The 14811-nt window shown below is 41.4% G+C and overlaps 1 protein-coding gene across 1 annotated transcript in view; it reads right to left on the bottom strand.

Annotated features, from left to right (window-relative positions):
- Nucleotides 1–594: 594 nt before the first annotated feature.
- The window catches only part of LOC102227569 (5-hydroxytryptamine receptor 7-like), a 60264-nt gene continuing 46047 nt past the window's right edge, over nucleotides 595–14811 (bottom strand). Inside the window, exon 2 of the mRNA XM_023343129.1 lies at nucleotides 595–3544. Coding sequence (XP_023198897.1) covers nucleotides 2806–3544 — 739 coding nt within the window. The 3' untranslated portion in view covers nucleotides 595–2805. The remainder of the gene's footprint in view (nucleotides 3545–14811) is intronic.

The raw sequence follows: 14811 nt of genomic DNA, 5'->3' as shown, positions 1-14811 counted from the left end.
TTACCAGCGTTCATTGTTCCTTGCCACAGCACAAACCATGTCAGATGTCAGACACCAACTCATCTCAGAGTCTCCGAACAGTTTGAGTCATGACAGCAAACAGGCCGCTGTCAACCCAGACTGAATAAAAGATCTCGCTCCAAGCAAACAGAGAATAAAAGCGATTTTTTGGGTCACTGTCCCTTAACACATCTCCATAGTCTTTGTGAGTTGCACAATAAACATGGAAAAAAAAAATATATTTTTTTTAAATCCTCTGGCCTGCCTCAGAGTTTGGATTTATTTCAGACGGGGGACGAATCAAAGCTGGAAGGGAGGATAATGAATTTTTAATGATAATCTGCACGCATGAGGCATTTGATTGGGAAGTGTTGTGTGAGGACAGAATATTTAAAGATTAGTGAAGCATCCTCAGATCAAAAAGTAAATCTCAATCCGAGGAAGCAAAACTGGGAGGGTACAGCACTGTGGAAAAGTATTTACCCCCCTTAGCGCTTTCTTCCGTTTTGCTTTATTGTCACACTTTCAAGTTAAGTGAGTAAAACAAAACATGGTTTTCAAATGATGATTTCAATTATGAATGGGGGGGGGAAATATACTGCAACCAATCTGGTGATAATGTGGATTAGATGTGAGTAGTCAAATCTCTTTAGTCAAGTTAGCCTGAATAGAGCTAACAAGCTATTTCTAAGTCATTGGGTCTCCAATGAACCAAAGCGAAAGCCTCGTCCACAACTGATGAAAACATAGGAGAGAGGTAAATCTTCCCAGCCCACCAAATTTAGTCTAAACACATCAAGAAGGTCCAAAACAAATCCAGAGCAACAACTGAAACACCGCAGGAATAAATTGCCTCTTGGCTCGGTGTAAAGTAAGTAAGTTTTTCTCCTCTTCTAGATAATGACTCTCACTGTAGTTTGACTCTCAAGATTACACGCATCTCTTTGTAACTCATTCTACACCAATTACTCATCTCCTCTTAGCTTTCTTTGGTTAATGGCATGAAGTCCTTAGGCCCATTCCATGTTGTAAGACAGGTTTTCTTTAAGTGTTTCCTTGATTTGTCAGGCTAATCCCTAATCTGGTGCCATTAACCCTCTGGTGAAATTAGGTTTGATCAGTTTCATCAAGATTTTACAAGAGGATTTTGATTTGGGTCCAGACTGGTTTGGAGAGCTTCTTCTTTCAGTAAATGAAATCAGGAACTGAAAATTGCAGTCTATACTTACTGAGTTTATCTTTGTCTAAACTTTAAAATTTTTTTTAAAAAGCTTACGGTGATCCGAATCTAGTAAGTGGGACAAAGAGTGGAAATGTGTAAATGGGCAAAAGGAAGTCTTCTCAGAGCTGTACATGTGACGGTACCCGTTAGGACACAGTTAAATTTGAAGTGCCTCTTTATTTACAAAGTGATGAAATACACTGCCGCTTTCTAGGAGGTTTCCTAAAACTAACGACAAAGCGATCACACTGAGCACTCATACGCGGTTTTCCACAGAATAATTTACATAATAAAAAATAGCAGTCAAAAAAAATAATACAGCAGTACATCTATGTTTGAAAAAACAATAACAAATGTACAGTATTTTCCAAAGAATTGAGGTAGAGAAAGCACACACTGTTCGATGATGACATTGGACAAGGATTTTGTACAGGTCACAGCGGAGTTTAAAACGGGAGCGCAGTCAGGGGGGGAAGTGACCGCATCCTGATTTCCACGCGGGAGTGGAAACGTTTGTTGGCAACCGGTGGAAAACAAAGAGTCTCAGGAACAGACCGATTGTTCGAGTGGAAAGGTCAGGAGCTGCTGTGGAATGAGACCGATCCAGGCGGGATGACAAGAGTAAGAAAAACCCACAATATTAAGGTTCAGGACACAAACGGTCAATGAATGAGGTCGTGTTCAGTTCAAGCGTGCGCCGCAGTGTTGGGCCAAAACCATGAAAACACTTCTTCACGCTTGCTTTTTTTTTCTTTTTCCCCCTCAAATCCATGTTTTGGTTGATGTGCACGGTGACACGTGAGACAAATGTTTCATGCAGACACTCAACAGAACCCTCTTCTTCTTTTACAATAAAGAGCAATGCCATCACTAGACAGGACGGCGCGCTTTATAACACCACTCCTCTCTCTTCTCCTTGATCTCAGCGACTGTTTTCGGTTCCCTGCGACTTTTACGGAACTGCATGAGAGGTCCCATGTAAACGCTACCACGGGAAACAAAGGGACGTGAATATTATTGACTGCAATCTTTGCTGAAGGTGTTCATTTATGTGCCAACGGAGAAACTGAGGAGGCCTAAAAGACACGGTGCCACAAAAACAAAACACTCGTCTCTATAAAACATCACTTCGGTTTATGTACAGAAATCTGTTTGGATGATTTTTTTTTTGTTGTTGTAGCTGAAAGCCCTAGGGTAATTGTTTTTGTTTACATGTCATTTCTTTCTCTTGCTCCAACATCACACCATAAATCAGGAGCCAGGATGTAATTGTTGGCATATGCACAAAAGCAGCTTCAGTTTAAGTGGCCCATCAAGGATCCACTATGTTGTTTTTTTTGTTGTTGTTTTTTTTCTCCTAAAATAGAAAGACTGAGTCATCTGCAAACTGAAATAATCCTGCTGTCTCCATGGCTTCGCGGAGGCGCTTAAGAGCGACCAGCAGTAACTTTTTCTTTCTGTCAGTCTGTGTCTTATCTACAGGCCTGCTGTGTGCGCTCTGCCCTTTGTAGGCAACAGGTGCAGTTAAAAAATAAAAATAAAAAAAACTGGGCCGCAAAGTATGCCGGTTAACCGTCCAGGCTTTACACCTTCAGAGCCTCGTGAACCCCCACGGCAGACAGCCGCCGGTTGATGTTGCGATAGCGGCAGCGGAGAAGGTCACGGTAGGTGGAGCGCAGGTCTCGGTTGAAGAAGGCGTAGATGAAGGGGTTCATGAGCGAGTTGGCGTAGCCCAGCCACAGCAGCGTGCGCTCCAGCCAGATGGGCACGCAGCTGCACTCCACCCCGCAGATGAACGGCCTGGCGGTGGTCAGGATGAAGAACGGCAGCCAGCACACGGCAAAAACGCCCACGATCACCCCGAGCGTGGTGGCCGCTTTCTGCTCCCGCTTGAAGATGGAGATGTTCTTGCGCTCGCGGTTCAGCAGGCGGGACAGGGCGGCGCACTCCTCGGCCACGCCGGGCGGCTTCAGGCCCTGCATGCGGAGCGCCTCGTTGGCCACCGTCTCCAGGCGCTCGCGCCGGGACAGGTCCGTGAAGCGGTGCTTGGCGCCGCTCTTGCGAGCCGCCCGGAAAATCTTGTAGTACATGAAGAGCATGACCAGCATAGGGATGTAGAAGGCTACGGCTGTGGAGTAGATGGTGTAGCCAAAGTCTTGGCTAATGAGGCACACACCGGCCGTGTGGACGTTTTTGGCCCAGCCGCAGAAAGGTGGCAGGGTGATGGATGCCGACACCAGCCACACTCCCAGGATCATTTTAGCCATCAGCTGGCCGTTCTGCCGTGCTGGGTAGGTGAGAGGCCGTGTGATCCCGAGATATCTGTATGAAAGGAAGAAGAAAGACATCAGGATTAATCTCAACAGGGGGGTTTCAGCAATAGCCAAGACATTAATAAGGCCCCTTGACTTTTTTTCTTCTTCTAAACTCTATGACCATGACGTAGGTTTATCATTCTCGTTGCAATGCAAAAGATTTACCATTTGATATATTTTGACTATAATGGAACTAATGGCAGGATCTGTAATGAAAGGCATTTTATTTGAAAACCATATATCCATTAATAGCATCGTGAAGACCAAACAAAGATAAAGTGGAGAGGTCTAAATTAGGACCACAAGCCTCTCAGGGAACTCTGGATATATACGGAATCAATCAATCAATCAATCCAATTTTATTTGTATAGCACATTCCAGCAGCAAGGCATTTCAAAGTGCTTTACATCATTACAAGCACAGAAACACAATGCAACATAGAATCAACAATCAAAACACAGCATTAAGTCAAGTTCCATCAATAAATTTGTAATTGATTACATTTCAAATACAATTCTAAACAGGTGGGTTTTCAGTTGAGATTTAAAGGAAGTCAGTGTTTCAGCTGTTTTACAGTTTTCTGGAAGTTTGTTCCAAATTTGTGGTGCATAGATGCTGAAAGCTGCTTCTCCTCGTTTGGTTCTGGTTCTGGGGATGCAGAGCAGAACCAGAACCGGAAGACCTGAGAGGTCTGGAAGGTTGATACAACAACAGCAGATCTTTAATGTGTTGTGGTGCTAAGCCGTTCAGTGATTTATAAACTAACAACAGTATTTTAAAGTCTATTCTTTGAGCTACAGGGAGCCAGTGTAGGGACTTTAAAACTGGTGTTATGTGCTCTATCTTCCTGGTTTTAGTGAGAACGCGAGCAGCAGCGTTCTGGATCAGCTGCAGCTGTTTGATTGATTTGTTGGACAGACCTGTGAAGATGCTGTTGCAATAATCAATGCGACTGAAGATGAATGCATGGATGAGTTTCTCTAGCTCTGGCTGAGACATTAGTCCTGGAAGAAGGAAGAAGGTTTTCTGGTTAGAAGAGACCAACATTGAAGTTTTGACCCTTACAATGCAACGTAATTAGCTCAAAGGCTCAAAGTCCAAGCAAAAATCCAATGGGAAAGTTGTGGCAAAGCTTTAAAGTTGCTGTTCACAGGCACTTTCTTTTCGGGCTGAGCTGTATTGCTAAGAGAAAAGGCCCCAAAGTTGGCATATGTCAGACAAACATTGAAGTTTGTGGTTGAAACGCAACAAAATGTTAAAAAAGTGGAAAGGTTTTTATCACTGAGAGGGCACCCAGACACACACGAGGTCTTTCTGTATATGGTGATATTAAATGCATTTCTTTGAGAGGTCATAGCTGTTGTCGTAGCCTCGAGACTTATCCCCGCTTTACTCTGGCTCCTAGAGCTTAGCAGCAAGAAAAAGGAGCCATCAATCAAACAGGCAGCACAGTGGATTCAAATAGCAGCTGAGGGGTGTCAGAGGAATAAAAATAGGTGTGAAAAGCGCAGATATGTGAAGAACAGAGAAAATAGTCACTATTCTCACAAAACGGGAAGAAAAACAAAATGTGTCTACTTCACACCATATTTTGGCTCAATGTCCGCATTCATCTAAAGCAGCGAATGTGTCATTGATGAAAAGTTGTACATTTCAGGCTTTAAGTGCTTTCTTTGGTTTCTACTCTATTGTTAATCAAAAGATAAAGGAAGGCTTCCGAGAGCAAGAGACAATTCCCCAAACCGCCCTCCACCTTCGTAGTACAGTGGCGATGCTATCGCCAGTGAGAAAATCAAACTCGGCTCAGTCAGCTTAGGGAAGGATTTGTGCTCACGGGGAGAAGCTTTTAGACGTCGAGTTTGCTCTTCCTTTGTACTCGTTCGCTTTGGTGCTTGTCACTCACGCCAGGCGGCCAAAATTCGCAGGACAAACACCGCCTGACCGACGGGCGTCGGTCCGAACGCTGTATTTATTTCAACTTTTAGTGGCGCATGCAGGCATCTCTGCTTGTGAGTACATGGCAGCTTGATCAACACATGGCTGCAGGATCATTTAGGGTGGGCAATATGGCTGCCAAGCACCGCAGGTGGAAACATTTGCTTTTAAGCACAGAACAGCCCAGCCCCCAGTCATGAGAACATTTGACACTGGTCAGGCTTTTTTTTTTTTAATCAGCGTTACTCTTTGGACCACATGCATGCATAATTTGAAGGTCACCCAAAGCATGTGGCCTGCATTCATTTCATATCAGAATACATCAGCATTGTCATGACAACAGGTGAAACATCCGTCAGTTTTTGTATGATACTTTAGCATTGCAGTTGCCTCTTTGCGTTGCTGTCGCTTGGACGCAATGTGCTTTAGAAATATAGGAAAAATCTTGCGCCATAAGACGACATACTGACTCAGATTTCCATTTAATCTCATATTAGTCACACGCACATCCTAAAGATCCCTTGGCTCAGGTTAGCTGAGCAAAATGGGTATTATCTGACAGATTTAGCTTACGCTGTCCTTAACCACATGTCTGAACGGTTTACTGAACTCAATTAAAACGCACTTAAGCCAGGAAGAGGGGGGATAAAAATAGTCAGATGGACATTATCAAACAGATATGAGACAAACATGGGGATTGGCTCTTGTCAAGCCAAAGGGGATTCTTAGATATATATAATGGATTGCCAGAAAGCCTCTCTGGCTGCATTATTGAATGATGAGAGCTGTCTGTGGGGGTAATTTTGTGTCTGGAGCTGTGGAGGGCAGTTTTCCACAACTATGACTCATATTCAGATTTGATTAGAGACAATTTTTTTTATTATTTAATCTCCCTAACAAAAAGAAAAAGAAAAGGAATTTATTTGCCAACACTGGCTTTACAAAAAGGACCTCCACCAATCTGGCATAACATTACAAAGGCCTGGCTTAGAGTGTGTTGGTGACACCTTTTGCTAAAAAAAAAAAAAAAAGTACTGATTGTGTTCAGCCTTCTCATACCAGGCTTGTTTGTTTTTCTTTTTCCAGTACATCCCATAGATACCAAACTGAATGGAAATCTGGGATATTTGTGGAGCTCAAATTGATTGTTTTCTAAAACTATTCCTGAATTACTCCTGCTTTCTGTTCAGCATCCATCCACAGGCAGCAGGGAGTGTTCAGTCTGCGACAATGCCTTCGTTTGTGTTAGGTGTGAAAGTAACGCCCACATAGACGGAAGGACCCAGGATTTCCCAGATAAGCGCTGCAGACGCACCTGGTCATCCACATGAAGCAAATGAAAGTGTGATTCATCAAACCACGGCAACATTTTCTAGTGTTTCAGACTCGCAGTAGACCGGGGTCGGCATGTGCATGCGCTGGTGTAAGCAGCATGCTTTGACACCAGTGTTGATGCTCTTCAGAAACACCATTACATTTGAACTAGGGCTGTCCTGATAACAAATTTTGCCAGACGATAAATTGTCCCAGAACTTATTGCGATAAATAATATTGTTGTTTTGAGGCCGTTTTCAAGTATAATAATAGCACCTATGGAAGAACGACGCAACAACACTTTCTCAAAGACCGATAAACTTGAGATTCTGATGAACATTTAAACAGTGGAAGTGGAGGACATTTTAAATATCCAAAATAGATAAACAAAACAAAACAACAGAAACAACAAATAAAATGGATTCTGAAGTCTCTGTAGGCAAAATAGTGGGATAGTTGAGACCAAAGCACCAGACTGAAGGCCAGTTTTGGTTGAAAGAGAAAGAAAAGAGAAAAACGAGAAATGGAAATTATTGAGTTTGTCTTAGTTTATCAAGCGATTAGTTGATTTGTTGTTTATTGTGACTGGCCTACATCGAACCTTGTCCTTCGCCTTTCACTGGTCATTATGTAACAGTGTTATTTGCTCCTTCTTTTTGCCATTCATCTGGCAAAAAGAAGGAGCAGCACCATCATATGTTGAGGTTGTTCATGCACAAAACACGTTTTATTTCAATTCTAGCATAAACCAGTGAGAAAGAGTTAAAAAAAAACTGCTGGTGTGGTTTCCAAAATCCATGCTATTACTATCAGTTTAAGAAATAACGAGCTTTTTTGAGCTTTGTATCCCATCAAAATGTTGTTTGGTCATCGAAAACATACCCAGAGTGTTGCTTTGATTCTTTCTTTCCCCACTCAGCGTTTGTAAATGGCTTAATGGAGAAATACTGTGATGATGTGCTGAAGACGGGGCGTCAAAAACAGCAGGAGCTTCTTAAAGAGACAGACTCCCAATTTCAGCACATCAAATTGCGAGGTTCAATTTCTTTTAAGCTACGTTTGACATACACAGCATTTTTATAAGAACTGAAGATAATGTAGTTACTCGATAGTGCTTCACGTGCCTGGAAAATAAACAATATTCTTCAAAGACATTAGAATAATTTCCCACGACGCGTACATCCATTTCATTAATGTTGCTTCGTCAGACTGTTTTTGGTATCGCTTCAAAATGTGCTGGAATTTTTTTTTTTTTTTTCTCCATACCACATTTCTGCTGTGACAGGACACCTCACAGCAGAAGCTCATAATCAAGTCAAGAACCAGTGGCATCCGATTATAATCACCTCCCATTAAGCAGCATGAGCGGAACCAGAGAGCGTGGCGAACACACGGGGGAGTTTAGAGGCTTGTTTTCACATCTCCAGAGGATTTGGGGCATATCCGGCACCAGAGCAGCCCCCAGGGATTACCCAGCCACTGACAAAGAGCCAGGCCATGCTAATGGAGAATTCCATTACTTCCGCCAGGCTGCCAGCCACAGCGCGGTAAAGTGAACTATTTTCTGCACTTAAAGACCGGAAGAGGCCGTGGTGTGCAGCGGCAGTCGGTCATCAACCAGCGGCACCTCGCGAACCTTTCATAGCCAAGAGAGCACACATATTGAAATATTCAAACACAGGAGTTGGTTTGGAGGGCAAAGGGAAAGATTTAGAAACAGGTTTACCAGAAAAAATAAAATAAACGCATAACAGGTCGGAGCGACAGTTCCCGTGGAAAAACGGTGCTCATTTGTCTCGCTCGGAAACGTCCTCCAGTGGACCGGAGGATAACTCAAAGCAATTCATTCAGAAAGTCTTGTCAAGTGTTGCCAGGTTTCCTGTCTCTGCCGGTGGCGTGTGAGTGAAATGGTCACAGAGATCCACACGATGACGGGAGTTGCACCATTTTTGCGAAACGACCGTCTCCGAAAATCCTGAAAAGCGCAGCTTGGCTGCTTTTTTATCCATCACTCAGCTGCGGCTATTCACTGCTTTCACGCATGATTTGTTTTATATAAAGTGACTGAGAGTATTGAAGGGGGAAAAATAAAGAGGAAGTCTGAAAACGCAAGTTTTTTTCGCTCACTTCGTGGTCGAATGGAAAAGGAAGAATCTGAAAAGAAACTTATTTCTGTATTTTTATATTGACGTACATTTTTTTTATTTACTGGAACGAGTAAATACTCTTTATATCTTAAATTACCAATGAGTAGTCTGAATCTGCAGTATATATGTAGTAGATAAGAACCAAGCTCTTAATTTGGAGCTGTAGAGAAAGAATGAGAGACAGCATGATCCCCCACAGCTCACCAAAAGAGACACTTTTTTTTTGCCCCACTATCGTCATCTTTGCATCAGCCAGTTACACAGTCTGGGGTTGTTTTCCTGCAATGTACTTGCAATGGCATTGTTACCCATATCAGTGTATAAGAAGGGGTTGAACAGTAACCAAACCACTTTTTTGTCATAGCCTATTGTTCCAGTGGTTTATAGTGATATAAATGAGATGTCAGGTATAGTGTCAGAGAGAAAACGTAAAGCATCATGGTAAGGAAACCAATGCAATCGCTGCATAATAACTAAAGTCTGAAATAGAAAAATTATAAGAATTTAAAGTAGCTATTTTCCACAACTTTATTAACCTTGAAGTCTTCTAATCTGCTTCCAGGAGTTACTTTTTCTAATTGCTTCTCTTGATTTAAAACCTCTGACCAGATGTTTGTTTCCTATATTTCCTACATTTTCATTCTTCACAGATGGCATCTCCAAATATTACAATTTGCAGCGACCTCTCGATAGAGTAACGTGTACAGCGAGCGTTTTACAGTGTCAGAGACACACCTAGATTCACAAAGAGGCTGCCCTGTCTCTGTGTTGTAAAGGCGTTTATGATGTCTGTTTTACCCTCCTGTTAATTGTTGAAAAGCGCCAGAGTGGGTATTTTATGGCCTTTCCGGCATAACTCACCACCTGCCAGTGTGGGGAGAGGCTGTTGGCTCGCATCGCATTAGAAATGATAGGCAGCTATTAGTGCCACAGTGATAAATTGATCCCCCCCCCCCAACAGTGGGCATGTCCATCCCTGTCAGAGCTGCCCGTCCTTGGAAAACAAAGCACTTACCCTGCAGCCTCAACACAAGACGGAGAGAACAGGGTAAAAGAATGGAAGATGACAACTGAACATTACGCTTAAAGACAACAACTCAAGATGATTCCTCTATCTTTGAGGCGCAGATGAAACTTTCTGAGAAACAAACAGCAGCTTGACTCAAGGGTGGCTCTGAAGAAGCGTGACGTTCTATCACTTCTGGGAACAAAAGCTTTCATTCAGACTGGCCTTTTTCAGCCTCGGCTTGTGAAGCCTGCCATTACTGTTCAATGCTGGCTGAGACACATAATTTCAACTGGAATGATAGTGCACACTTTGGGATAATCACTCGTGGGAGGCCGTCTGTGTTGCATCATTCCCAAATCCAGCATTAGCAGGATAATCAAAAATCCATTTAATTTATTTTTAGGATGCGCCTAAATAGCCTTTCGGGGGCTGTGAGGGAGGGGAGTCAAAACTGGACTTCATTCCTTGGGAATAATACGCCCTTTTGACAGTATGCTTTTAGGGAGTTAGCTGCTGTCAGGAAGCTTCCTATTTTAAATTGCTGATGTTTTTTCATGTGTCGCTGCAGAGCCTCGATTCAGTTTCTGGTAAATACTGTTGGGTTCTAATCTTTTAGTCCTCCAATGCATTGTAATGCTAATTATTTCCCTCTGTACATGTTTTATATAGGGCTGGGCGATTAAACCATAACAACATTTGTTACGACAGACAGGTAAGCAATATCATTAGAAGAGACGGCCGACAGAATTTTGATAATTTCACCAAACTACGATTCAGAACTGCTAGGCATTCTGGGGGATGTAAGCAGAGGAAAAGCTTTAGCTGCTCAACCTCTCATGGCTAAGCTAGGCTAGTGGCATCAACTAGCTCGCTCACTCTTTGATAAGCTAGCTAAGCTGCTAGCTTATCAAAGCTAGCAGCGCAGCAGCAGTTTCACGTTGCCCCCAACATACTCTGCTGTTCTTAACTTCTCGGAGGTCCGTGTGGACTCAAAGCGGGCATGTACACACAAAGGTACATTTTTAGCTTAGCTTTTAGCTTTTAACGACTGCTTTGTGAGGTACTGACAGTTTTCCGTGGGGGAGAAGAAATCAGGCTAGACGCCCAACTAGCCCATCAAACTTGCTAGTGTCGATTGTGGGAAAAGAAGGAATTTCTCACCTAAAATGCAGGCAATCGTTACGCGTGACTATAAAATCTCAACCATTAACAGATGGTGCGCGGTACGCAGAATACACACAGTACTCCTGAGTATTTGGGAGCAGTATCATGTTTCGCCACCATGCCCCAAAACTGCTTAAAAATACATTGTGGATAAAAGAGTAAAGGTCCCATCACTTTTGACAGTATTCTGGATATTTAAAGCAAATCACTAATAAATAATTCACAATATCAACCGATAGAAAATGCTTATAACATGATATGTTTTTCAGCTATTGCTGATACTGTATAACATTGATAAGCACTCTTTCTTTCTCTTTCTAGTTCTGAGTCTGTCCTCCATTATCATCAGACATTGACAACATATTAGCCGTGACCTTTTCTGGTGTTTTGACCTTTCTCTGTCTCTCACAGTGACAACCTGCTAGAGCCTGTTAGCTCATTCGGTGCTAACACTACACTTTGAAAGCTCTCACGTCATTACACACTTTATCAAACGGTTGACATCACTGCCACATATAAATTCATGAATTTCCTTTAGATGCTTTGGGAGATGGGGGCAGAGAATCTAATCTGAGCTAAACTGTAACATCTACTTTATCACATCTATCTGGTAAGCATTTAATTATAGATCCATGTATTTTTAAAGCATTCCAGGTAATGATTTTATGTAATAAGCCACCACAAATCAGTGCATGATGGTCAAGTGGAAGACAAGGATATGTAGTTTTCAAGGCTTTTTACAAGCAGCAATCTGAAAAGAGAGGTATGGATTTGTATTTAACCTCCATTTACTCTTAAAACCCAAAATAAAGTCCAACAGGAGTCACCACAATTACAAAAAAAGGTCCAACTGTGTAATTTAATCCAAATATAAATCCTTCTGTTCCGTGTAGGGCTCAAAGGTTTGTCAGAGAAAATTAGTGAACAAAAAGCATCATAAAGATTACAAAGACAGTTCAAATATCAAAACATGGAGTAAAACAGAAGAAGGTCATAAAACAATATCCCAAACGCTGAGCATCTCACAAAACCCTAAACTGACAGGCAGCAGAACTACAGGTTCATAGTTCAATTAGTTGTCTTGTCACAATGGGAAGTATCAAAGGAAACTAGAAAATTTCGGAAGAAATTTAGCCGGGGCCTGCCAAGGCGCGCCCGTCGGGCATGGGCCCGGCGTCGTCGCGCCACAAATCGGCGTCGACGCCAAAGGACGCCGCGACGTGATCAGTGGCACGCGGAGAACCGCAAGAACGTTAAGCGAGGCGGACGTGCACCGTTCGGTACGATTTAAAATGTTGTCAAGGCTTTTATTTTGGAAGTTTTGTTAACCTTCATTTCAAAGGGCCAAACTAATCCCATGCGTAATAGTCCTTGGGTTAAAATAGTTATATAATGCTCAAAACACAAGTAGCTGATGTAAAAATATTCAAGGCTTTTATTTTGAAATTTTCAGTATGCTTCATTTCAAAGGGCCAAACTAATACCACGTGTAACAGTGCTTTGGATGAAAAAGTCAAATAAAGCCAAAAAGAGCAATTACGTCATGTAAAATTATTCAAGGCTTTTATTTTGAAATTTTCAGAATGCTTCATTTCAAAGGGCCAAACTAATACCACGTGTAACAGTGCTTTGGATGAAAAAGTCAAATAAAGCCAAAAAGAGCAATTACCTGATGTAAAAATATTCAAGGCTTTTATTTTGAAATTATTATTATGCTCCATTTTAAAGTTCCAAACTAATCCCATGTGTAACAGTGCTTTGGATGAAAAAGTCATATAAAGCCAAAAACAGCAATTACCTGATGTAAAAATATTCAAGGCTTTTATTTTGAAATTTTCAGTATGCTTCATTTCAAAGTTCCAAAGTAATCCCATGTGTAACAGTGCTTTGGATGAAAACGTCAAATAAAGCCAAAAACAGCAATTACCTGATGTAAAAATATTCAAGGCTTTTATTTTGAAATTATTATTATGCTCCATTTTAAAGTTCCGAACTAATCCCATGTGTAACATTGCTTTGGATGAAAAAGTCATATACGGCCAAAAAGAGCAATTACTTCATGTAAAATATTCAAGGCTTTTATTTTGAAATTTTCAGTATGCTTCATTTTAAAGTTCTGAACTAATACCACGTGTAAGAGTGCTTTGGATGAAAAAGTCAAATAAAGCCAAAAAGAGCAATTACGTCATGTAAAAATATTCAAGGCTTTTATTTTGAAACTTTTGTTAAGCTTCATTTCAAAGGGCCAAACTAATACCACGTGTAACAGTGCTTTGGATGAAAAAGTCAAATAAAGCCAAAAAGAGCAATTACATGATGTAAAAATATTCAAGGCTTTAATTTTGAAATTTTTGTTAATATTCATTTCAAAGGGCCAAACTAATACCATGTGTAACAGTGCTTTGGATGAAAAAGTCAAATAAAGCCAAAAAGAGCAATTACGTCATGTAAAAATATTCAAGGCTTTTATTTTGAAATTTGCAGGATGCTTCATTTCAAAGGGCCAAACTAATCCCATGCGTAATAGTCCTTCGGTTAAAATAGTTATATAATGCTCAAAACACAAGTAGCTGATGTAAAAATATTCAAGGCTTTTATTTTGAAATTTTTGTTAAGCTTCATTTTAAAGGGCCAAACTAATACCATGTGTAACAGTGCTTTGGATGAAAAAGTCAAATAAAGCCAAAAAAGAGCAATTACGTCATGTAAAAATATTCAGGGCTTTTATTGTGAAATTTTCAATATGCTTAATTTTAAAGTGTAAAACTAATCCCATGTGTAACAGTTACTGAGTTAAATCAGTTATATACAGCCCAAAGCAGCAAGTAGTTGTAAAGGCCAGTTCTCAGTCCTGATCTGTTTCAACTGAGGATAGATAGAACTACAACGATGCGTATTCGTAGTCCTAACCAGCAGCCAATAGCCTCTTGAGTTCCGTTGCTATGGCAAATAATGGTCTCAGCAGGTGTGAGCTCTGAGCTGTGAGCTCTCAAACACACAAGTGTGTTTGAGCAAACACACTTTACTGAAAAAAAGCATTGGAAACAAATCCTTCTTGTTCGGGAACCGTAATACATATTCGAAAAGCGTTTTAAGCGTATGACAGTTCAATGTGTCTTCTGCGATAGTCCCGAGATTCATATCTGTACCTCACTCAGAGCATTTACAGTGATGAGAGAAAGAAATGTTGTGCCCAGATATGAACCGAGGTCGGCTGTCACTCTAATATGAGCAAAAATGAGAAACTTTGGGTCGCTTAGAGGCAAATTGTGGACAAACCATAACTGGTATCGACGAGCCGTCTTCACTTTCGAAGAGATCACAGACGTATCTACAAAATGAAATTTGAATGGCATTTCTAGGTGAATTTGTGACGACACAGCAAATCCTCAAAAATAGGGTATTTCTAGGATTTTTCCCATTGAGTTATAATGGGGTTTTTTTCGTAGTTTTTTGCGAATTATGTCGCCATGTTAATCCCGAATCCCACCAAAAGTAATAGCTGGAATGGCGTGAATTTTCTGCACGTTTTGATACCTCTTTTGTAGGTGTGCACGCAGCGGTATGAGCCGCATTAACGGTTACGGATGAAAAATAAAGAATAACTAGAAAAACAAAATTTCGGAAGAAATTTAGCCGGGGCCTGCCAAGGCGCGCCCGTGGGGTTCGGGCCCGGCGTGGTCACGCCACAAATCGGCGTTGACG

Source organism: Xiphophorus maculatus, chromosome 12 (genome assembly GCF_002775205.1).
Source record: "Xiphophorus maculatus strain JP 163 A chromosome 12, X_maculatus-5.0-male, whole genome shotgun sequence".
NCBI classification, from domain to species: domain Eukaryota; kingdom Metazoa; phylum Chordata; class Actinopteri; order Cyprinodontiformes; family Poeciliidae; genus Xiphophorus; species Xiphophorus maculatus.
This window is presented reverse-complemented; position numbering and strand designations above follow the sequence as displayed.